At 41.1% G+C, this 24,507-nt stretch overlaps 2 protein-coding genes across 2 annotated transcripts; one reads left to right on the top strand and one right to left on the bottom strand.

Annotated features, from left to right (window-relative positions):
- Positions 1-1,674: 1,674 nt before the first annotated feature.
- LOC116321083 (heat shock 70 kDa protein 12A-like) lies at positions 1,675-4,916 on the bottom strand. The gene is made up of 4 exons (XM_039607999.1): positions 4,635-4,916; positions 3,458-3,682; positions 3,216-3,387; positions 1,675-2,969 (listed from the first exon to the last, which is right to left on the bottom strand). Exons 1-4 carry the CDS (start codon positions 4,914-4,916, stop codon positions 1,900-1,902), a joined length of 1,749 nt encoding a protein of 582 aa, XP_039463933.1. The 3' UTR covers positions 1,675-1,899.
- A 145-nt stretch (positions 4,917-5,061) lies between these two features.
- Positions 5,062-12,658, top strand: LOC120437417. The gene is made up of 13 exons (XM_039608002.1): positions 5,062-5,095; positions 5,346-5,381; positions 5,630-5,668; positions 5,793-5,840; positions 8,899-8,934; positions 9,053-9,100; positions 9,953-10,000; positions 10,304-10,351; positions 11,499-11,546; positions 11,651-11,828; positions 11,912-12,010; positions 12,096-12,173; positions 12,374-12,658. Exons 1-13 carry the CDS (start codon positions 5,079-5,081, stop codon positions 12,644-12,646), a joined length of 996 nt encoding a protein of 331 aa, XP_039463936.1. The 5' UTR covers positions 5,062-5,078; the 3' UTR covers positions 12,647-12,658.
- The last annotated feature ends 11,849 nt before the right edge of the window (positions 12,659-24,507 follow it).

Raw genomic sequence — 24,507 nt, 5'->3', positions numbered from 1 at the left:
GTCGCCAAAGTGCTTGCTCATAGGGGGTCATATGATATGATTGTTGGGTTTTTCTCTGTATTTATTATTGTACGATCTACTGTACAATATAAAGCGCCTTGAGGCGACTTTTGTTGTGATTTGGCGCTATATAAATAAAATTGAATTGAATTGAATTGAATTGAATTCTCCGGCGCTGATTAATGCGTCTGTCAGGGACCTGGGTCTGAGGGACCCAGGGTCCTTGAGCAGTGTGGACTCAATAATTATTATGTGTTTTTGCTGCATTGTGCTGCTGTCTGTGTCCCCGTTTGTATGTATAGGCAGGTATGTGCGTGTGTGTGCAGTTGTATCCTGACAGGCACTGGTGGGTGTGGCCCTGCTGGGGGGCTGGACACACCTGAAGACCATGTCTGACCAACCTGCTGTTGATGAAGCTCGTCGGGGGAGCTATTTAAGAGCATGAGGCAGCTCCCACCACGACAGGATTGTTGGGTTAGACTCCATGTTAGTGTTTCTAGCGTTGTTAAGTGTATGACTGCTGGAGTTTGGTGTCCTGATGTCTTCAGGAGTAGAGCGGAACACAGGACGGCTGCATTCACGGGGTGTGCAGAGAAACGAGAGCACGGAGCACAGAGACTTGGGAGAAGGCACGACACAGGAGTTGATCTTGACTAAGTCACATCCAATAATCATTATTAAATGTGTCTGTTAGCAGTTCAGCAGATCAGGAAAGTGGAGATCAGTCTCTACTGGATCTCAAGCCATGAAATGCTTTTGGCAGCCGGTAAAGGAGCAACTTTACCACCATTAAATTTCACTTCCAGAGTCATTAAGATTGTAAACTAAAGCAAAACTTTTTTTTTTTCTACAGTAATATCATGATAATATTCTTCAATAATTTTCTGTTCTGTTTCGAGCATAGTTTGATACTTATAATAAGGAAAATATAGTAAAGTAAATTTTTGACGGTGTTCTAGTTTGTTTAAACAGAAAAGGATTTGTTACCTAATGCCATGATGTGTTAGACAATGTGATTGGTCATTTTGTCATGAAATGACATGGAATGAATTCCTCCTCCACCTCTAATACATGTGAATACGATGAGTTCACAGGTTATACAGACAACTGATTTCCTTACAGGAAGGAAAAGATTAAAAAATTATTAAATAATGATTTTAAAACAACACATTTAAGCATTCATAGATGTTGTACAAGATCATTATGATACAGGGCCTAGTTATTATTAGCTACTAGCAATTAGCAATGATGGTTGTAACTGTGTACCTTCCAAGGGGAAAAATCATTTAACACTTATTTTGGAAGAAAAAACATCAACATTTTAGGATATTTTTTTTCCCCAGATTTGATGAACATAGTGTTTTTTATGTCCCAATTGCCATTCAAATTAAATTAGAAATAATAGAAGTAATACTTCTCAGTAGCATAATCAAAACCTTGTTTTATATGATTTTGGTTAAATTATTTAGGAATTGTTGACTCACTGAGTAGATTGTAAAACCTATATACAGGAACTATATACTGATAGAAATATTGAAAATTATACATTTTGAAAGATTTTAAATGAGCAAAGTATTTGGACTTTAAGGTACAGGTTAGCATTTTTATGAAGAAAAGAAAGGAAGAAATCAGAATTCCAGGTGCATCAAGATTGGAGTGAATCATACAAAAGTTTATTCATATAATTTGATGTCTTGGGGATGTCCGTGTCTGCTTTACATGGCTGTAAGAATGATCTGTACATTTTTCAATGGTAATAAAACAAAAAATAGCCACCACGTAACTGCATATAGGTTCTCATTAGATCTCATAAGAAAAGGTTTTCACTATTTGTGTTAACTTACTATACTTTTTTTTAAACAACAATGCATTTATTTGTTTGTCTGATGTTTCATGACATCACTTCTGCCACACATTGTTTCTGATTGATCTCAATGATTTAGCCATGAAGTCGAGCTCAGTTTTAACGGTTGAACCTGAATCTACATCTATGGCTGTGGCCGTCATTTCTGTGGCACCAAACTTGATTTGTAGTTTGACTTCACGATTCATGCCGCGTGCTGTGTCAGGTGACTCAAGAATAATTGAACCAATGTTCTCTACTCCCCACTCATCCACATATATTAGACCTTGGATATTTCTCTCTGTGCGATAAAATGCAAAGATAATCGCTGTCTGATCTCTTTCTACTGGAGTGAAGCTGTGCTCACTGGTTTTATCCCAGCCCACTTCCTCATTTTCCTTCACCAGTACACAGAAAATACCGTCACACCACTCGCCCTCTTTGTTTGTGTATCTCTTGTCTGCTCTATGCTTGGACGCATCAAACCGATGAGACAAAGAAACCCCGTAAGTAAAGGCACTTATTCGAGATGCCACCAATGCTGGGTTTCTTCCAAACATCACAGCTCCCTTCATGATTGGTTCTTGAGGATGAGAAGGACACAGAACTTTACACTCATCACCAAACTGATTGGTAATATGCTGACGCAGAATCAGGCTTTGAGCGTAGCCCCCGACTAACAGAATGTACTTAATGGTGAAACCTTTCTTCAGGATTTCTTTGAGACTCTTGGTGATGCCATTCAGACTCTCAGCATAGAAAGATCGTACTTTCTCTTTTGAGATTCTGATGGCTCCTTGATTCCAGGAAACACCTCTCACTGATTCAAAAAACTTTTCCATTTTCTGCTTTTCCTTTGCCATTTCACCCAAGTTATATGGGCAGCTGATGTCCACATCATCATCATTCTCTTTTAAAACTGAGATATCATACATCATCTTCTGCAGCTCTCCTGGATGCTCTTTTTCATATTCATCCCACAAACTATCACTGAATATTTCTCTGAGGAACTCTTTGAATTTGTTATCCACAGTTTGTCCCCCCAGATCATTTCCTGAGGCCTTGTGCAGCTCTTTCAGGGCTCCTCCCTCCAGGACTTCATGAACAGTGATGTCAATGGTTCCACCTGCAACACACAGGAAGTAATTAAAAATAAAAGTGACAAGTGATAACATCTTTACAAATCATTTTCTCCTCTTCTGGAAAGGGATGTCAAAACTGGATTATAGCTGGCAGACAGTTGGTGTCGTAAACCACCACCTCTGTTCAACAATGGTCGCTCACAGTGGACATAAAAGGCTTCTATCACTCCTCTTCCAAACCATGAAAACATAAAAAGTAAGAAAAACTGCACTATGAAAACATAGAGTACCTCCACAGTCCACCACAATGTATTGTGTTCCTGAAGCCTGTTCGAATGTGACATCACTGTTATTTTCTGTTATAAAACCATCAGCTGGCAGCTTCATACACCAGACTGAGGCTGCTTCTGCTTCCAGTGCAATGACCAGTCTGTCTTCCTTTCCTGCGGTCACAATTCCTGCCTATAAATCAAAGGTAAATAAATTCTCTTTCTCTTTAAAACAGCTGTACAGTACATATTGTCTTTGTTACCTGCGTCGCAGCTTCTCTCATGAACTGTTTTGCTGAAGGATCCCAGATGGCAGGTACAGTCACCACCCAGGTGAAGTCAGAGGCTATGAACTGCTTCCCACCAGCATTTTCTGAGATGAACTTCAGAGCGTCCTCCTTCAGGTATCTCAGAGCTTCTGTGAACACCTTCAGTGCCTTCATCGATCTTCCATTTGCAGCTTCAATTGTCACATCACTGTTAAGCTTCTATGATGGCAGACTGGATATTAGTTAATAGGTTTGTAATAGAAGTGAGTTTTGATAATCAATTTATCGATTAAAATCAATTCTTACTTGGAAAACGTGATATCTATTCATTAAAATCCTGAATCGATTTTTAATATAAATGCATTTTGCCCGAAATGTCAGAATCTCAGCTTAAACTTCACAAAACCATTTCGACAACCACACAGAGAGCGGATCCGTCGACGCATCAGTCAGTGACTGACGGCACGTACACCTTATGTAATCGGGGCTGAAAGCCGACAGCTCACAGATCCTGATACGTCGGTGGGAACGCGCTCTGTATACGTCTTTTTTGCGTTTTTCTGAGCTGCAGGTTTTGTCTCTCCAGCAGCAAAAGAAGATCCAAACTACGCTTTGCAAAAAGCAGCGCTGTCCGCTGCTTTTTTTTTTTTTTTTTTTACTTATTTCCGACAAGAAAGACTCATTTCTGCTGTACAATACTGAACAAATTTAAACCTTTTAAAAGTATGCAAAATTGCAAAATGCTTAGCATTAATAATAAAATAAATAAAACCTCTGTAACTTCGCTCTGCTTGGATTCAACAGCATCCGTTAATGTTGATTCATGGTTTTCTTCGTGTTTTTTTTTTTTTTTTCTATTTATGTTTTAAGGTTATCTGCTATAAAAAGCCAGGCAAGGAAAATCTCCTTAATGTTTTTGTGTTTTAGCCTCAGTAACTTTGACACATGTACTGATATGTACTGAGAATTATAATGTTTCTGACTGTCTATGGAAAATCTCTCTCTCTCTCTCTCTCACTCTCTCGCTCTCTCTCTCTCTCTCTCTCTCTATATATATATATATATATATATATATATATATATATATATGTATGTGTGTGTGTGTGTGTGTGTGTTTAGAGAGAAAGAGTGAGAGATCAGAATATTGATATCATCAGATTGTTACACTTACTTTGCCATAGAGGGACATCTTGAAGCATTCAAAGAAGAATTTATTTCTGGCTTCATCACCGCGTGTTCTAAAATAAGCTGACTGGGCTTCATAACCAAAGCTGATAAATTTTTCATGCTCATCAAAAAGGATGCAGGTCGGAGTCTTCGGGGTCCTCAGTGAAACCTGTTTACCCCAGTACTTTAAACGAGGTTCAGTTTCTGCTTCTCTTTTTGTCAGACTGAAAGCATATCCACTGTACGCAGTGCCAAAGTCTATCGCTATGATGTATGAGTTATCCATTGTGGAAACAGTGCTGAAGAGCAGCAGTTACAGAGTATTTATGAACAAACCAGGGGGTGGACCTCACTGAACTCCACCCCCTGGTCTGTTGAATTCAGTGTAACAGTCGTACTTGTGTCAGACTGGAAAAGACTTTCATTAAACAAGACAGGACACACCGCGATGAGTACCCAAAGCAGGTAAGTACATTATATCAACCTTTATCATCTGCATTAACATGGCAGATTTAAAGGTTACACTACTTAAAATTATTTAAAAGTGAAAATGCCTAAATGAAATTTGAAGTTTTATTCATCAGTTTTCCTTAGTTTGAAATGATATGACAGAGTATGAAGTACGCAGCTAAGTTTTTGTTATTTTCCTCTCTGGACATTTATCATCTGGCTAAATATCTGTGATATCAGTTTTTCATTTTTACCTTTAAAATAGAGATTGCAATCAAGCAGCAGCTCCACAGGAGCTGAGGTAAGGATTCATTCTTTTTTTTTAATCATTTGATGTTTCTGATCAGAAATGTTTAAAATTGCTTCATTTACATGGTTTTCACAGCTGGACACAGGATAGACGGCATGAATTATACTCTGTGTTGCTATATAATCATCTTATCAAAAGATTTTGCATTTTAAAAAAGCTCAATAAACATTAATACTCTGAAAATAATGCTTAAAAATTGTTGTGTGTATTGTGAATAACCTCTCTATTTTTTCAAACAGTTTGGCAGAGATGGGAAAAAAACTTGATGATGAAGCAAAGTAAACATTTTTTTTTCTCATCTATCATAAAAGCCTCAAGTTTCTCATTCCTTCTTTTTATTTCATCCTTTTTTAATCTGTTCACCGAGACTTTTGTTTTACACGCTGTATATTTGTCTCACAGGCCTGTGGTGAAACGTCTAGAGAAGGAACTAAATCTTGTCATACAGAGGTACTGTTGGCATATTCTGGTGAAACATCAAAGTCTACTGTACAAACTCACACAATTACACTAACATTGTTAAAGTATTATTTTAAACAGGGAAATGTTAGTCTTGTGCAGAGTGGTATGATTGATAATACGCATCAACTGAAAACCTGCTGGGATTAAATTTTCAAAATATTTTTTTCCCGGTTTCAGTGAGTAAAAATCTCTCAAAAACAGTCAAAAAATCCTATGCAACACTGCTCGCAGACCTGTGTTTTTGATCATAATCAAGTGTGAGCATATCTATAACCTGAATAAGGGAGGTTTTAGCAGCTTGTTGGTCAGGAAATGTAGGTTTCTCTAATCCACACCTGCCGCCTGCAATGACCTGAGCACAGAGTAGCCTGCTGAGCCACCTCCTGGTCAAGGCTCCTAGTGGAATCTGTCCGCGCATGCCAGGTCTAAAGGGCCCTGGCATGCAAATTTTAAATTGCTGGCTGCCCTTTGGTTCCAGGAGATTAAAGTGGATGTGGCCCCACTAAATGCTGAGTGTCCAACGCAAACCTCCCTAACTGCCTGATCACCACCATGCCATGTAGGATCACTGCCTATATCTAGGACTGAAAGAACTGCAGGATGTGAGAGTGCAAGACAAGGCACAGGCAAATATTATCGCTGGTTTTACTTCTGTACAGCCATTTTATATGTACGCTTTTGGCCATGGATGGGCTAGCTGGAGTGTCTTAAAGAAATATTCAGGTACCATAACCAAGAGGTGGGGATCATTACACATGGAGAGATAATGTCAATCTACCAGAGAACACAACAATCTTCCTAGGAGTGGGCATTTCACCAAATTCATCGCAAACCCAGGAACTCTACAGGCCTCAGTGAGCAGGTTAAAGGTTAATAATAATGACATCACAATTAGAAAAAAAAAAGATCAAGCACGAAGAGAAATCTTCTTCCATGTAAAACAGGGCTGATCAAACTGCGGCCCGCGGGCGTCCATTTTTAATTGGCCCACAAGTAATTTTATAAATAAAATAGAATATGGCCCGCACTTCATCTTTTTGCTTGAGTTTATTGCACTTCTTAGTTTTAACAACAGGGGGAGCTGCTGTTGATCAAGGCAGTTGCTCCACCAAAAAGGACAATCACAGAAGAAATTTACCCCAAGTTACTAAACATGTCAGAACCAAAGAAGTGAAAGGTAGAAAGTGAGTGCTTTTGCGCACCACTTTCTTATATGCGTTTGTCTAGTTAACATACAGAGTACGCACCGCTGTGCACAGCGCACACAAAGTCAGCTGATCACATCTGATGCAGATTGGCTCCTTGATCAGGTGACATTTGTCCAGATTTTTGGCATGAGTGACGTACGATCAGCACCGCAGCCGGATGGTCCGATTTACATACCCAGCGCAGCTGATACTCACCAGAATAATTTACTAAAATTATTCACTCCTGTTATTAAGTCCAGTTCAGTTTGTTAATGTTGATAACGGATTCAAACGAAAGTTATTAGGTGTGTTGCTAAGCCTAATAACTTATATAACAAGCTTGAAATTTACCCGTCCCATTTTCCCCTTTAATGTTTTTTTCTCTGTACTGTAAATCTTCTGTCTAAGAAGAAATGTGAGGCTGCTGTTCTGAGAATGAGCTACCAAAGCTTTTTCTGAATAAATCAACAAAGATCCATTTATGGAAAGCTGTGATGAAGGCTGTTTTGTCTTTAATTATATTCAACAATATATCATATTTGACCACTTTTAAGTGATTTTTCTAACTTTAATACACTAAAGTTTAGGTTATATGCCTAATTTCTAGTAAGTGGCCCAGCCCCTCCTATATTTTTATGTATGTGGCCCTCAGTGAAAAAAGTTTGGACACCCCTGATGTAAAAGAACATAGCTAAATGGTTTAGGCTTGCAAAGCTGCAGGTGAACAAGGCGCAAGACTTCTGGCTGATAAAGTCAGACAGAAAACCACCACTGCAGGTTACTGCTGCTAAAGGATATTCTACAAGATGCTGAATCAGGTGGTGGACTTGTACACATAACAGTAGATAGAGATTTATTTCTAATCATGGAGCTTACTGAATATATTGTGTATTGTGAACAGAGATGGGCAGTAATCCGATTACTATTGCAAAAAAAGGTAATTAGATTACTGTTACTTTCCCGTAAGCACGCTATGTTACTCCTTTACTAAAACCTTGATTTTTTATGAGTGTCTCATGACAGTGACATAAGCAAGTGCGACGTTCATGACAATGGCTGTGTGCAGATCAACAATGGATAATATATCGAGTGCGGGGGAGAGTATGAGCGTGCAGCGTTTAAAGCGCGGAAGTACTGACCTTACTTTGAGTTTGATTCCATAAAAAGTGACAAAAACATTAGTGTCCGCTGTTCACTGTCCGTTGTGTGTGGGAAGAAAACTTCCTTTTACAGCTAAAAAACCCTAAACTTCCAAGCAAACACTGAGTGCGCTACCACGTAATGGGAAATTCACAGAGAAACTCGTGGATTCTTCCACTGACCGCTGCAGCACACCTGCACCAGGACAAACCTCCACCTTTATTTATTTATTTTCTGCTGTGTTTTATTTGCATTTATTTGAAAGAGTGAGTGTAAACACAAAACCTATTTTATTTTATATGCTGGAATGTGCAGAAAATAGATTTAAATGTTAAACAAATTTCTTCCAGTCAGAGAATGTTGCATATAATTTGTTTTTTGCTTGATGCATAAAGTTAAAAGATTAAAACTAATGAAACAAGTTTTAAAAAGAGACGTTTCCATTTGATTACATTTTGTATGATGGATTATGTAGAAAAAGCAGAATTGGGCTGAAAGATCTATTGTTTTATCACCTATTCAGGTTGTAAATCGTGTTTTTAAAAAGTAACTAAGTAACTAAGTAACTAAGTAATTAATTACTTTTCAAAATAAGTAATCAGTCAAGTAACTGGATTACATTTGGAGGGTAGTAATCAGTAATTAGTTACTGACTTTTTTTTTCAATTAACTTGACCACCACTGGTTGTGAATAACCTCTCTATTATGTTTTCAAACAGTTTGGCAGAGATGGAAAAAAAACTTCAGGAGGCCAAGTAAACATTTTTTTTTCTCATCTATCATAAAAGCCTCAAGTTTCTCATTCCTTCTTTTTATTTCATCCTTTTAAATCTGTTCAGATTTTGTTTTACACGCTGTATATTTGTCTCACAGGCCTGTGGTGAAATGTCTAGTGGAGGAACTGAATCCAGTCATACAGAGGTACTGTTGGCATATTCTGGTGAAACATCAAAGTCTACTGTACAAACTCACACAATTACACTAACATTGTTAAAGTATTATTTTAAACAGGGAAATGTTAGTCTTGTGCAGAGTGGTATGATTGATAATACGCATCAACTGAAAACCTGCTGGGATTAAATTTTCAAAATATTTTTTTCCCGGTTTCAGTGAGTAAAAATCTCTCAAAAACAGTCAAAAAATCCTATGCAACACTGCTCGCAGACCTGTGTTATTGATCATCAGCAAGTGTGAGCATATCTATAACCTGAATAAGGGAGGTTTTAGCAGCTTGTTGGTCAGGAAATGTAGGTTTCTCTAATCCACACCTGCCGCCTGCAATGACCTGAGCACAGAGTAGCCTGCTGAGCCAACTCCTGGTCAAGGCTCCTAGTGGAATCTGTCCGCAGCTCAGTGGACTGAAATAGGTGAAATTTGGACAAGGCCTTCAGCGGAATCGCTGGATTGAGCCAGATGACCATCCTTTTCCCATCCAGAAACTACCTGCAGTAATGCCTTTGGACCACCCTTATCCCTGTAAACTAACTGAGCATGGAGTTCATTAATCCTTCAGTGGCTCAAAAGAAGGATGCCGAAGGGTGCCATGGAACAGATCACCAACTTCATAATAACTTAATAACAGTGGTTTACAATATCAAAGAAAACAGATTTTTTTGTTTAAAAAACAAATTTAAACAGTTAAGATTGGTTTCTATCTGGTTGGTATTATGTTTAAAAATCGTCTTTCTGATATTGTTCACAGAATCTGTGTTTAATGATGAATTTATGATCCGATGCGTTTTAACAGATGAATCTGTTTATGTTTTTAAATAGATTGAGTGAAATGGAAGAAGTTTACAAAGTGAGTCTCCAAAAAGCAGGGTAATTATATTTCTGCAATTTTTATGGACACTCATGAACCAGTATTTATATCCACTGTTGCTCAATATACACGTCCATGATTATTTAGATCATTCTGTCCCTAATATTAGTTCATTTTAGAATTGAACTTTTATCCTTTTTTGAATTAATTGTTAAATTTCGTCCAAAAGGGCACAGACCATTTTACACAGTACTATTTTACTAAGAGATTGGTTTTAAAAAATAAAAAATAACATTAAAAAAGGGCATGAAAATTGAAATTGAACCTGTATCGGAATAACTTCCTTCTTTATGTTTTAACAGTTTGGCTGAAATGGAAAAGTTTTACAAACGGAAAATCCAAGAAGAAAGGTAAACACATTTCAATACATAAAATACTTAAAAATGCTTCAAATCCACATTAAGGCTGTGGTTGTTATGGTCCTGGGTCATTGACCCGATGTTTTGTGTTATTTGTGCCTCCCTTATGTTTGGTCTCCCCTGTCAGCTGTATCACCTAGTTAAGTCTGCATCTCTGTGTTACGTTTCCTGTTTTACTTTGAAGTTCTGTGTCCTATGTGAATGTATTGAGTTTTGCTTCCATTTGGTCTCATCATGTCTGATTTCTCCGAGCTGTGCTCTCCTCCTGTGTCTCATTCCCCTCATTATTCCCCATATTTAAGCCCTGTGTTTCTCTGTGTCAGTGTTGTGTCCTTCCTAATGCTGTGTGCCACTTTTTTCCAGTTTACTTTGGTCCTGTATCATTTCCATGTGCCTGCAATAAAGCTGCATTTTGAGTTTTTCCCGTGTGTTACGAGTTCTCCATTTTTGGTCCTCTTCCTGCCTGTACACAGCCGAATCATGACAGTAGTGACAGCCAACTTTTAGAATTTGATTTTTTTTATTTATTTATTATTTCATTAACAGAAACATGTTTCCTCAATCACAGTGACCTCCATAATATTTGGAACAGAGATACATTTTTTTCCTTTTTCTACCCTGTACTCAAGATAAAAAATATATGTAATTTAGCAACTGACATGCAATAATAAAAGTGCAGATTGCAGACTTTTTAGGTATTAGCTGTTTACATTTTGCAGAAGTTACAGAAATATTTTATACCTTAATGTTAGAGCACGCCAATGTGTCAAACACAGCAATGATATTTATATCATGGTATTCATGTTCATAACTTTTAATTAAAATCCCTTACATGCATGACTACTTGTTGTCTTTAAATGTGATTTTCTCCAGTTTTCATCTTTAAGGAACTCCTCTGTTGGTGTGGCTGTATGCTTGTGAACAAAGAATTAGTTTGGTGGATTCATTCTTATTTTTAGATTCAAAATAGCTGCTTTGGCAACTAAAGACTCCAAAGGTCATGAAAAATTATTAATTTACAATTTTTTCAGATAATAAAGGAAAGTGAAACCACTTGCGAAACAAAAAATATCTATAATCATGTGGACGGTGGAGCACAAAAACAAATCACTTATTTGTACCAAAAACTATTCCACAGATCTGCACATGAAAAAACTAAAGAAGAGTATAAATCATTCAAAGACAGGTGATGTACAGAAACACTGATTTAATAGTGCTGTGTATGATGCTCCAGACATTGCCATCTGTTTTGTTTTTTTCACTTTCAACATTATCTATAATTATTACCAGAGTGGCAGGAGATGTTGATCTTGCACTAAAGACGGGGAACTCTGAAGACATGAACGACCCAGTGAATGAAACCAGACTGAAAGAGATGTATAAAGAGCTGAGGAAGGACTGGCCTAAAATCAAGTCTTATCTGCAGACAACTCAGAGCGACCCAGAGATAATGAAAGCTTGGATTCAGGTACAATATACAGTCTAAAGAGGTGAGATTGGAGTGTAATATGAACTTTGTTCTTATAAAAAAAATCCCTCTGATGATAACAGCACAGCTTTCAACATGGGGCAGACGAAACAGAACAGAAGAAGAAACAGATTGATTCAGCATTTAACCTACATGCGGACGACACTCCAGCATCTGAGAAGGTACTGATGTGTTTTGGATGTGTTAAACATGATCATTGAAGCTTCTGTGATAAAGATCAATGACAAGTTTCATTATTTGTTTCAGGTTCATAAATACACAAAGTTAACCCTCCACAACCTTCAGCTTGTTGTTTACTACAGATTCAAAGACACTGCTGTTCAGGTTTGTTGGAATTACAGACACAACATTACACACATTGTAAATACACAACACTGTGCATTTGTGGGACAGGCAACTAATCGCAAGATGTTAAATTGTGTGTTTAATAAGAAACAGTAACTTAAACAGGACATTGGTTTTTTGGACTAAATGTTGTTTGTAGTCATGTAAACTTGAATAATTTCTCAATGGGTCATGGACAGGAAGGTGAACCTTGTGATGATAGCTGGAATAATCTCCTCTCGAAGTGCCACTGGCTGAGCTGCTTATTGGTGCTGAACGATCCCCCTCTTCAGCCTGACTGGAAAAATCATCATCCAGGGCAAGATGCTTGGAACTTTTTCCCACAAGAAATCATAGCTGATTCTGCCATGTCACACTGCCAGGACCACTCTGAACATGTCCGTAAATGTCCTTGGACATTCCAGCATCCAGACGTGAACCAGACTGAAGATATTGAGATGAAGGCCACATGAGGCAAGGGGTGAGTGGAGGTTGAAACAGCCGAGTAGGGATCTCAAGACTGCACTGTCGGTGAATGATAGGTGGTGTTATAGTTTAATAGTTTAATAGTTTAATTATTTATATAGCACATTTAATTACAACAGGAGCGTTGACCAAAGGGCTGTACAAGAATAGAGCATACATAATAAAACAACTTAGAGTATTAAAAGCAAACACCAAATATGAATTAACAAATAACAAATAACTCTCATGCTGTATTAAAAGCCAGTAAATAAAAATGCGTTTTGAGATAAGATTTAAAAAGATTGACAGTATGAGCCTGTCTGATGTGTAGGGGTAAATTATTCCACAGCTTAGGCGCTACGACTGCAAATGCTCGATCACCACCTTATAAGTCACCACCTGTGTTCATCCCTGAACAAAGTAAAAGTCTACAAAATCTCACCACTGTGAGGAACCTCAGAATCATTTTTGACCAGGATATGTCCTTCAGTGTACATATTAAACAAATGTTTATGACTGCTTTCTTCCATTTGCACAATATCTCTAAAATTAGAAATATCCTGTCTCAGAGTGATGCTTAGTTATGCTGCAATAGACATAGGCTGCCGGGGGTTCCCATGATGTATTGAGTATTTCTTATTCAGTCACCTTCCTCACTCACTATGCATTAATAGACCTCTCTGTATTGAATCATACTTGTTATTAATCTCTGTCTCTCCTCCACAGCATGTCTTTATCCTGTTTTCCTTCTCTCTCCCCAACCAGTCGCAGCGGATGGCCGCCCCTCCCTGAGCCTGGTTCTGCCGGAGGTTTCTTCATGTTAAAAGATAGTGTGTTTTTTTTCTTCCCACTGTCACCAAAGTGCTTGCTATATGGGGTCATATGATTGTTGAGTTTTTCTTTGTATGTATTATTGTAGGGTCTACCTTACAATATACGGCAAATGCTGTTGTGATTTGTATAGTAGTACAAATCAAAATCTCTCTCTCTCTCTCTCCCTGCACCACCTCTCCACTGCAGCAACCCAGAGACCACACCCCTGCCACAAGTTCAAAAAAATATTTTCCCTTAACTGACAGTAATGTGTTTGAAAGTACTGCTCCGGCAGTGTTACGGGGGGAAAAAAAATCTTGATTTATTATTTAAATTGACTTCTGTTAATACTTTCAACTTTTATGTTGTTTTGTTATTCTGATCATTTAAACATCAAAAACAATCCGAAATAATTACAGAAGAGGTTTACAGCTGACAGTCCATGCTGCATGATTTATTGCCTTGGCAATTTTATAAAATTAACATGTTTGACTTGTAGTAAAAAGACTGTTCTTAGTGTCCTGCATTTTTAAAAACTTGGGATATCCTTTAGGGAAAACATAGGAAAATCAGGAAAAACACACCTTCTTTGTTTTTGCCTCAGAGTCGTGGTAACCTCAGCCACTGTTGTGTATATATGTAATTTGACTTTGGAACAAATTTAGTAGAAGGAGTAGAAGATGCTACTTAGTGGGATGTGAGTGTGTGTTAATCTGTCAGAAGGATAAACTGGAGCTCCCACCCTAAACACAGACTCTGAGGGGCTCACACCACAGAGGGAGCAGCTGGAAAGGTGGAGGTTTAGCAGTATGTTTAGTGTCATGAGTCCTCGCCTGGTTTTACTGGAGTTCATTCATTCTGTTCATTGGGCGAACAATAGAGTCTGTTTGCAAGGTGAAGTGTTCCCAATGGCTCTCACATGCCAGTCTGCTGTTTTTCCCTAGCTCAGAGTCACAAAATGTAGGAACGAGGAACAAATTAAACACAGAATCGAAATCAAATATTATATTTTTCTCATGATTTTTTTTTAAGTTCAATAATCGGAGCTGAGGAGAGACTGGAGCATCATGAAAGGAGAGGCAATAAGAAACCATCTCACCATCACACCAGACAGTCAGCATGACTGATGAGTGTCACATCATCATCTAAATAAATGCTGCAGTCATGATGTCAACATCTTACAGCAGATCTTGATAATACGCTGAAATGTTTGAAACAGTAAGCAGTTTGTTAAACTCACAGGACAACTTAGTTAAACAACTTTGTCAAAGTGGAGGGTGTAGTTTGGTAACACAATCTGTCCTCAAGTTGGGTGTTGTTATATTTGAGATTATCTTTTGCTCATCATTTCCTCAACTTTTAAACAGCAAGGATTAAGGTGCTTCAAAAACTGAAGAGAAAACAGCTGTATATGAATAAAGTTGAATAGAAAACACGTGTTTATTCAGCTTTTGCCGTTAAAGGAACTTAAGTCAATTAAACATTATGACTACAACTAGTCAGGGACTGAAAATGGAGAGCAGAGGAGACTCCGGTCAGGATAAGTTAGGCAAATCGGTTCCACATATCTTAGTAAAATACAAATGATTTGAATTTCAAATTTGATGCAAACTTTCTGCTCATGTAAAATCTGCAGTCTCTTCTTTGTGTTGTGTGCTGCTTCAGTGCCAAGATAACCTCAGAGCAAATAAATAAAACCAAATTCCACTTCATGGGATTTCATAGTTTATTTAGAAGTCTTTATAATGTGTCTGGAAAGGCTGCAGCCTGCAGCCACTGTTGGTCACACAGAAAGTTTCCAACATTTATTCTCTGATTTTAATCCCAAAACATGTTAATGACATAAAACTTGTTATGCATTACTCATATGGATTAAACTTTGTTGCAGGTTTTACTCTGTTAAATACACAGAAAAAAGTGCACAAGTTACAAAGTTCCAACAACTGAGCTTAATACAAGTGATGGAACAGCTGAAGCTTTGAGGCCATGTGGAGATCAGATATAAACACTATGAACTGTACTTATAAACAGGACATTTATTTATGGATTTATGACATTTATTCTGCTCCTCAAGCATATTTATAGTTTATACTTTATATAAGCATGATGACTGACAGAAGATTGTGCGAATGTGGTGAAGAGTAAAGAGGTGCACACACCTTTCAGTCTTGATGTAAACATACACACACCCTGTAAACAAGTCTGACTTGACTGGAATTCATTCAGCTGCTGGCTGATGAGAAGTCACACATTCAGTGGTTTGTAAAATACACTGCTTCGTCTGATTAGGTTAAAATAATCAATTCAATCAACTTCAGCTCTTTAGATCTAAGTTTACACTTGTGCTGCTTGCCTCCTGTCTCTGTATTTAAGACATATATATGTTGTCAAGACCCAACAGTAAAAAAGGGGAATAGGTTCATTTTTTTACTTTTTATTTTCAAAATTTACATTTTAACTACTGATTTTATCTACTGTTTTGATTTTATCTACTGTTTCTACTGTTTTGTTTGTTTGTTTGTTTGCTTGTCTTAATCAATTTTAAATCATGCTTTTTATCTGTTTTGTTTTCAAGGTCTCTGTAAAGCACTTTGAATCACCTTGTTGTTGAATTGTGCTATATAAATAAACTTGCCTTGCCTTTTAATTTTACTACATTAGATGATAGGTTTCACCTATCGTTCGCTCTTTCCTTTATGATCTGTTTGTGTGCAGACTCACACAACACTCTCCCTCCCTCCAGCTAAACATCTAATCACTGATAGTATGCAAATATCCCGGTGTCAGGTTTCTCAGTAGGCAGGGCATAGCAAAATGACGCAGGAAATCTTTGTCGTCAAAATCACAGAAACTCGTAAGATAATTCTTACAATCTTACGATTCATCTAACAGGTTTTCTGTTTATAAGAATATTTTGTGACCATGTTTATGTTGTTTTATGTTTGGTAATGCACCGTGAAACAGAATTCTAAATATTTAGTATCACAAGTAGAAGCTAGATTTTAATATATTGTCAGCATATTACTAAAGTATAAAACAAGTGCATCAGTGGATCTGTGTTTAGTTTGATTGATTTTTATCCTGATTGTCTCTGGTGTGTGTGAATCCTGTTTTCTCTGCAGGGTTCATGGTGTCTGTCATTATTTGCACCATGATGGTCCTTCCAGGGTTTTAGCCTCATTGTTTTTTAAAGCATTAATTTTTCACAGTGGTAGGAAATGCTCCATCTTTTTTGGTAATTAACTATTATTTTGTGCTCTTGTAGCTGCAACTGTCATATAACTGGCTGTGTGCAGGCAGGAGAAGGACCCAAATGCAAACTATCGGAAACAGGCTGTAAACTCGAATGACCATAACAAAACAATGGAAGCAAAACTGAACAGAACGCACACTGATACATAAGACATCCACAATAAAATAAGAAACAAGCAGGAGTGGAGGAGAGGCAGACAAGAGGGACCGAGGGAACCCGAGGGAGAGCACAGACATGATGAGATGGGAAAAGATGGAATAAAACACAAAGCAGGGGACACAAGGCACAAGGACTCACAAAACTATATAAACAGAGACACACAGAGAGAGACTCAAAGGGCCAAGACACAGGAAAAAAGAAAAAAAAACAATAAGCGAAACTAAAAAGAACAACCCAGGCACGACAGAATAAACCTTTCAAAGTGACTTAAACATAATACAAAATGCCAAAAAACACACAAAAACTCAAATCACTGGGTCAAAAGACCCAGAACCATGACAGCAACATTTTTATTATTGTAAAAATGACTATAGATAACCTTTATTTTAACCCAAATCTGTCTGTAAGTGAACTCACATTTGTGTCTAAACTACATAATAAACAGGTCTTCCCAGTTGCTTCCATTAAAGAAAATCAATAGCTGCTCTGTTCAGAGTTTCAATAGGTACATTGCTATAACATCCACAGAGAAAAAAAGCACAAATCTCTAAAATGTCAGAACCAGCAACCTTAAAAATCTTTTTCAAGAAATGTGTTGGCATGGCATTGTTTGGACAAGATGTCTTTATACCATTACAAAGTTCTTCTACCTGATTAAAACACACAGGCTCAAACTGGTCAAAGGCAGTAGAGCAGGCAGTGAATTTTGTAAAAAACTTCATGTGAAGGTAGGGCGGTCATACATCAGAGTTGTTCTATCTTATTAATGAAAAACTGCAAAAATCTTTCACACATTTCTGTTCACACGTTTATATGAGAAGCAGGGGAAATATTCAGGGCCGAGTCAGTTACTGAGAAAAGAAGCCGGGGGTCGTTGGAGCTATTCTCAATAATATTGGCAAAGGATTGTGTGGGAGCGTTTCATTCGTTCCATAAGGAGTACTTTAGTCTCAGTTCTCAAAGAACAAGCTTTGGGTGATGAAAGACTCCAAACAGTCTTCTGTGAAGTTGAAGCTATATTGAACGACAGACCCATCACCAGAGTTTCAGATGACTCAAATGATCTTGAAGTTTTGATATGAATGCTCTTCATATCAGGAAAAAGTGTAAACAGGTACAGTACATGGCAGAGTTGTTTGCATGATGCAAGAAAGACAAAAATGGACGAGGACTAAAAGATGTCTTATACCTGGAGATATTGTCTTGATTGCAGACGCTACAGCTCCAAGAGAATCATGAATGATGACAAAAGTCTTAAATGTAAACTAAGATCCAAAAGGCTTGGTGCGTTCTGTGAGACTACAAACAACGGCGTGCGTTTTGGAGAGGCCAGTTGCAAAACTTCTTTTGCTACTGGAAGAGAAATAACATCATGAATGGAGGTTAAGAACTTGCCTGAGGGAATAGCTTCTTTTTTTATAACTTTAAAGTAGTGGTGCAACGGATCACGGTTGATCTGAAATCCGAACCGATCCCACTCCACGGTTCGGTACACACGTGATCCGAAGATTCGAAAAAGAAAAAAAAAAAGTATGTGTATGGTAGGCGTGGTCAGTCTGTCAAGCGGTAGTTATGGTCAGCGCTAGCGATCCAAGTGGAGGAGCAGAGGAGTTTGTGTCATTTAAGCAGCCCTTTGCTGCCCAGTCCGACCGGGCTAAAGCTAAAAGCTAATGGGGTGTTTAGCTGCAGACGGGAGGCCGTCGTCTGTTGTGCAAAACAAGGAGTTTAAACTGTGATGAACGTGCTTGAGCCACGCTATGATATCTCGTTGCGCGTCCACTTCAGTGACAAGATCGTTCCAAGCATGTATGAGCAGGAGAAGTTTAAAGTTATGGCTGAACTGTCCCAGGCACCTTCTGTTGCTCTAACTACAAATGAATGGAGCTCCAGGTCAACGGAAAGCCACGTGACTATGAGCGCTCGTCATATCACAGCGGAGAGGTAGATACAAAGCCCTGCGATGCCCTATAGATTACATTAGATTAGATAAACTTTATTTATCCCTCGGGTGGGTTACTCCGGGAAATTCAGTTTCCAGTAGCACAGCACCCACAGAAGTTGCAAAATGTGAGCAGAAATATACCATGTTTACACATTTATAAATACAGAGAATACCATCCATCCATCCATCCATCCATCCATCCATCCTCATCCGCTTTATCCGAAGTCGGGTCGCGGGGGCAGCAGCCTAAGCAGAGAAGCCCAGACCTCCCTCTCCCCAGCCACCTCCTCCAGCTCATCCGGGGAACACCAATGCGTTCCCAGGCCAGCCGAGAGATATAATCTCTCCAGCGGCGTCCTGGGTCTGCCCTGGGCCTCCTCCCGGTGGGACATGCCCGAACACCTCACCCAGGAGGCGCCCAGGGGCATCCTTGTCAGATGCCCGAACCACCTCAACTGGCTCCTTTCGATGTGGAGGAGCAGCGGCTCTACTCTGAGCCCCTCCCGGATGGCCGAACTTCTCACCCTATCTCTAAGGGAGAGGCCAGCCACCCTTCGGAGGAAGCTCATTTCTGCCGCTTGTATCCGCGATCTCGTTCTTTTCGGTCACTACCCACAGCTCGTGGCCATAGGTGAGGGTCGGACGTGAGATCGACCGGTAAATTGAGAGCTTCGCTTTTACACTCAGCTCCCTCTTCACCACGCCGGACCGGTGCAGCGTCCGCATCACTGCAGCCGCAGCACCAATCCGTCTGTCGATCTCCGGCTCCCTTCTCCCATCACTCGCGAACAAGACCCCGAGATACTTAAACTCCTCCACTTGGGGCAGGAACTCATCCCGACCCGGAGTGGGCATTCCACCCTTTTCCGGCTGAGAACCATGGCCTCAGATTTGGAGGTGCTGATCCTCATTCCCGCTGCTTCACACTCGGCTGCGAACCGTTCCAGTGCGAGCTGGAGGCCCCCACCTGATGAAGCCATCAGAACCACATCATCCGCATAAAAAGCAGAGGCGAGATTCTGAGGCCACCAAGTGAAAGCCCTCCGCCACTTGGCTGCGCCTAGAAATCCTGTCCATAAAAATTATGAACAGAATCGGTGATAAAGGGCAGCCCTGGCGGAGCCCATCACCCACCGGAAACGAGTCCGACTTATTGCCGGCAATGCGAACCAAACTCTTACAACGGTTGTATAGGGATCGAATGGCCCGTAGCAGTGGGCCAGACACCCCATACTCCCGCAACACCTCCCACAGGACACCCCGAGGGACACGGTCGAATGCCTTCTCCAAGTCCACAAAACACATGTAGACTGGTTGGGCAAACTCCCATGCACCCTCAAGTATCCTCGAGAGGATAAAGAGCTGGTCCAGTGTTCCGCGACCAGGACGAAAACCGCATTGTTCCTCCTGTATCCGAGGTTCGACTAACGGACGAACTCTCCTTTCCAGCACCCTGGCATAGACTTTCCCAGGGAGGCTGAGGAGTGTGATCCCCTGTAGTTGGAACACACCCTCCGGTCTCCCCTCTTAAAGATGGGGACCACCACCCGGTCTGCCAGTCCAGGGTACTGCCCCTGATCTCCACGCAACATTGTAGAGGCGTGTCAACCAGGACAGCCCTACAACGTCCAGAGCCTTCAGGAACTCGGGCGGACCTCATCAACACCAGGGCTCTGCCACCGAGGAGTTGTTTAACTGCCTCAGTGACCTCGACCCCAGAAATTGGCGGGTCATTCCCTCATCCCCAGACTCTGCTTCCTCCTCGGAAGGCGTGTCAGTGGGATTAAGGAGGTCCTCAGTATTCCTTCCACCGTCTGACAATTTTCTCAGTCGGCGTCAGCAGCGCACCGCCAGCACTATACACAGTGCAGGTAGAGCACCGCTTTCCCCTCCTGAGACGCCTGACGGTTTGCCAGAATCTCTTCGAGGCAGTCCGAAAGTCTTTTTCCATGGCCTCTCCGAACTCCTCCCACACCCGAAGTTTTTGCTTCAGCCACTGCCCGAGCCGCATTCCGTTTGGCCTGTCGATACCTGTCAGCTGCCTCTGGAGTCCCACAGGCTAACCAAGCCCGATAGGACTCCTTCTTCAGCCTGGTGGCTCCCTTCACCTCTGGTGTCCACCATTTGGTTCGGGGATTACCACCACGGCAGGCACCAACCACCTTGCGGCCGCAGCTCAATGCAGCAGCCCGGCAATGGAGACGCTGAACATGGTCCATTCGGACTCAATGTCCCCAGTCTCCCTCGGGATGTTGTTGAAGCTCTGCCGGAGGTGTGCGTTGAAGATCTCGCGGACTGGGGCCTCTGCTAGACGTTCCCAGCACACCCTCACTCACGCGTTTAGGTGCACCGGGTCTGTCCAGCGTCCTCCCCGCCACCTGATCCAACTCACCACCAGGTGGTGATCAGTTGACAGCTCAGCCCCTCTCTTTACCCGAGTGTCCAGAACATATGGTCGCAGGTCTGGTGATACGATTACAAAATCGATCATCGACCTGCCTGCCCTAGAGCATCCTGGTGCCACGTGCACTTATGGACACTCTTATGTTCGAACAAGGTGTTCGTTATGGCCAAACTGTGATTTGCACAGAAGTCCAATAACAAAACACCACGGGTTCAGATCAGGAGGCCGTTCCTCCCAATCACGCTCCTCCAGGTCTCGCTGTCGTTACCCACGTGAGCATTGAAGTCTCCCAGTAGGACAACAGAGTCTCCAGGTGGGGCACCTTCCAGCACCCCCAGGGACTCTAAGAAGGCTGGGTACTCTGAACTGCCACTCGGGCGACACGCGCAGATGACAGTCAGGACCCGTTCCCGACCCTGAGGCGCAGGGAACAAACCCTCTCATCCACCGGAAAAACCCCAACGCACCGGCAGCAAGCCGGGGATATAGAATACCCACCCCAGCCCGCCGCCTCTCACCAGGGGCAACTCCAGACTGAGACAGAGTCCAGCCCTCTCCAGGAGACTAGTTCCAGAGCCCAAGCCATGCGTGAGGTGAGCCCGACTATATCTAGCGGTACTTCTCAACCTCACGCACTAACTCAGGCTCCTTCCCCACCAGAGAGGTGACATTCCATGTCCCTATTGCCAGTCTTGGCAGCCGGGATCGGTCCGCCAGGGCCTCCGCTCCTGGCCACCGCCCGACACACATTGCACCCGACCCCTATGGCGCCCCTGCGGGTGGTGGGCCTGCGGGAGGATGGGCCCATGTCTCCTCTTCGGGCTGTGCCCGGCCGGGCCCCATGGACTAAGGCCCGGCCACCAGACGCCGCCCTCGGGCACCCTCCCGGGCCTGGCTCCAGGCGGGGCCCCGTAACCCTATCCCGGGCAGGGTAAACTGTTCCCTCGATGTTCTTTTCATACGGGTCTTCTGAATCGCTCTTTGTCTGGTCCCTCACCCAGGACCAATTTGCCATGGGAGACCCTACCAGGGGGCAAAAAGCCCCCAGACAACATAGCCCCTGGGATCCCTGTGACACACAAACCCCTCCACCACGATAAGGTAGCGATTCACGGAGAGGTACAGAGAATACAAAAGGGATAAATAGAATAAATAGGAATAAGAATACAAGGGAACAATCAATCAATCAATCTTTATTTATAAAGCACTTTTCATACAAACTGTAGCACAAAGTGCTTTACATGGTTAAAAGCAGCCCACCCCACCCTCCCACTCATTCCCCGCACTGTCATTAACAGAAGCGGTCATGATACCCCCCCCACACACACACACACACACACACACACACACACATACACACACACACACCTAAAGAGTAAAATTGGGCTGGGTACACATTAGCCAAGTGAGGAAACACTATCACAGGGAGCTGTCTGCACCGGGAGCCGATCACAGACCGCAGCCTCCAGGCTGGGCACACAGCAGGGGGGAGGCAAAGAAGCCCCCCAGCCAGGCTGAGAGGATCCACAGAGCCCTAGCAGCCACAGTCGATCACAGCCCCGGTGCAGAGAGCCCCCTCCGAGGAAACACTGGAGATATGACCTAATAAGAATATAAACAGGATAAAAAGATAAAATAAATAAGAGTGGGATATAATATAAATATAAGTATAAACAAAGTAAGAAGATAAAAAATGAATAAGAATACAATCAATAGGTATTAGGTAAAACTAAATGAATAATATAAATAGAATAGCAGGATAGAATAAATAAGCATAAAATAAATAAACGTTAGTTAAAAGCTAAATTAAAAAGGTGGGTCTTGAGCCTGTTTTTAAAAACATGAACGTTCTCTGCGGCCCTGAGCTCCTCCGGCAGGCTGTTCCACAGTCGAGGACCATACCACTGAAAAGCTGCCTCTCCGTGAGTATGTGTCCTGACTTTAGGGACAATCAAAAGGCCAGTACCAGAGGACCTCAGGGTCCGCGAAGGTTCGTATGGTAAAAGCAGATCTGAAAGATAAGAAGGCCCAAGACCATTAAGACATTTAAAAACCAATAAAAGAACTTTAAAATCGATCCTGAAACACACGGGGAGCCAATGCAGCGATTGTAAAACCGGTGTAATGTGGGCCCGCCCTCTGGTCTTCGTCAGCACACGAGCTGCAGAGTTTTGCAAAAGTTGCAAAGGTGAAATATTCTTTTCACCTTTCTGCCGCAGGTGGGGGTGGGCCCGGAGATAAAAGCACTCACCTGCAACTGACCAAGGAGGCTGAAGAGTTCATTTCAAGAATTGTGAGTCTATTACACCGTTGGATATTAACAAAAACTATTGCACTACAGCACTACAGCTACTACTCCGATCCGTGACTTTAAAACCGTGATCCGATCCGAACCGTGAGATTTTTGATCCGTTGCACCACTACTTTAAAGTAATTGTGATAGGAGGCCAGAGTGTTGGAGCTATTTATTCTTTATTTTTGTTATTTTGAGATTTGTTAAAGTTTGTTGTTGAGTTTATTTGTAAGTTAATATTTGTTTCATTTTGTTTTGTTCTGTTGTTTATCTTGTTAAATCAGCCAGGAAGAACTGTAGGCCAATTAAGTATAAATAAAGGGACTGGTATAGGACCAGCATGCTCTAAGGTGAGCCTATGGTTTTTTACCAGAGCAGGAGAAGCAGCAGGAACAAAGATGGGTATGTGTTATTGCTTGGAATTACTGGAAAAAAAAAAAAAAAAATGATAAAACACAACTTTCGAGTTTGATCACTGGACTTCTGTTGCCTGCGTACAGAACATCACCACAGTGCAGCATTGGCTTCTGGATTTTAAACTTTAGGATGTTTGGTTGGACAAACAAAGGGAATCGCCACTACATTAGTGACATTATTGTATTGTAATGTGAATTTATTTGAGGAATACTTCTTTAGTTTTAATATTAGTAAAGAAATTTGTATTTAGGAGAACTTGAAATGTTGCTGGGGTAGACTTTATCTCCCTGTGAACCTGGTTTGAACGTGCAGAAGAAAATGGATGGAGGACTTGTAATGTCTCTTCAGTAAAGTTACGCTGAATATGAGGGGTACTTGAGCCACAGTTAGCTTCTGTTGTGCAGACGTGATTATAAAAGCTGTTGTTCTGCTCCGTATTCTCTCTGGACTCCTGTTGAATCATCAAACAGCACAGAGCTCACCCTCATGAGCTTTGCTCCAAGCAACCGTCAGTGGAAACTGATCATCCTCCTAATTAACCTTTAGTGTACTTTATGAAAACAGTCTTAAATCTTCCTTACAGTCATT

Source organism: Oreochromis aureus, linkage group 3 (assembly GCF_013358895.1).
Source record: "Oreochromis aureus strain Israel breed Guangdong linkage group 3, ZZ_aureus, whole genome shotgun sequence".
Taxonomy (NCBI): Eukaryota; Metazoa; Chordata; class Actinopteri; order Cichliformes; family Cichlidae; genus Oreochromis; species Oreochromis aureus.
Note: the sequence above shows the minus strand (reverse complement) of the source record. Positions and strands in the feature narration are given on the sequence as shown.

Bases quoted from the DNA above. Each gene is read 5' to 3' on its own strand.
- LOC116321083 (XM_039607999.1), bottom strand. From the start codon at position 4,916: ATGGATAACTCATACATCATAGCGATAGACTTTGGCACTGCGTACAGT. The intron at 3,683-4,634 runs GTAAGTGTAACA...CTGCCATCATAG, and splicing joins AGATGTCCCTCTATGGCAAA to AAGCTTAACAGTGATGTGAC. The intron at 3,388-3,457 runs GTAACAAAGACA...TTTGATTTATAG, and splicing joins TGAGAGAAGCTGCGACGCAG to GCAGGAATTGTGACCGCAGG.
- LOC120437417 (XM_039608002.1), top strand. The intron at 10,352-11,498 runs GTAAACACATTT...ACTATTCCACAG, and splicing joins CGGAAAATCCAAGAAGAAAG to ATCTGCACATGAAAAAACTA. The intron at 11,547-11,650 runs GTGATGTACAGA...AATTATTACCAG, and splicing joins TATAAATCATTCAAAGACAG to AGTGGCAGGAGATGTTGATC.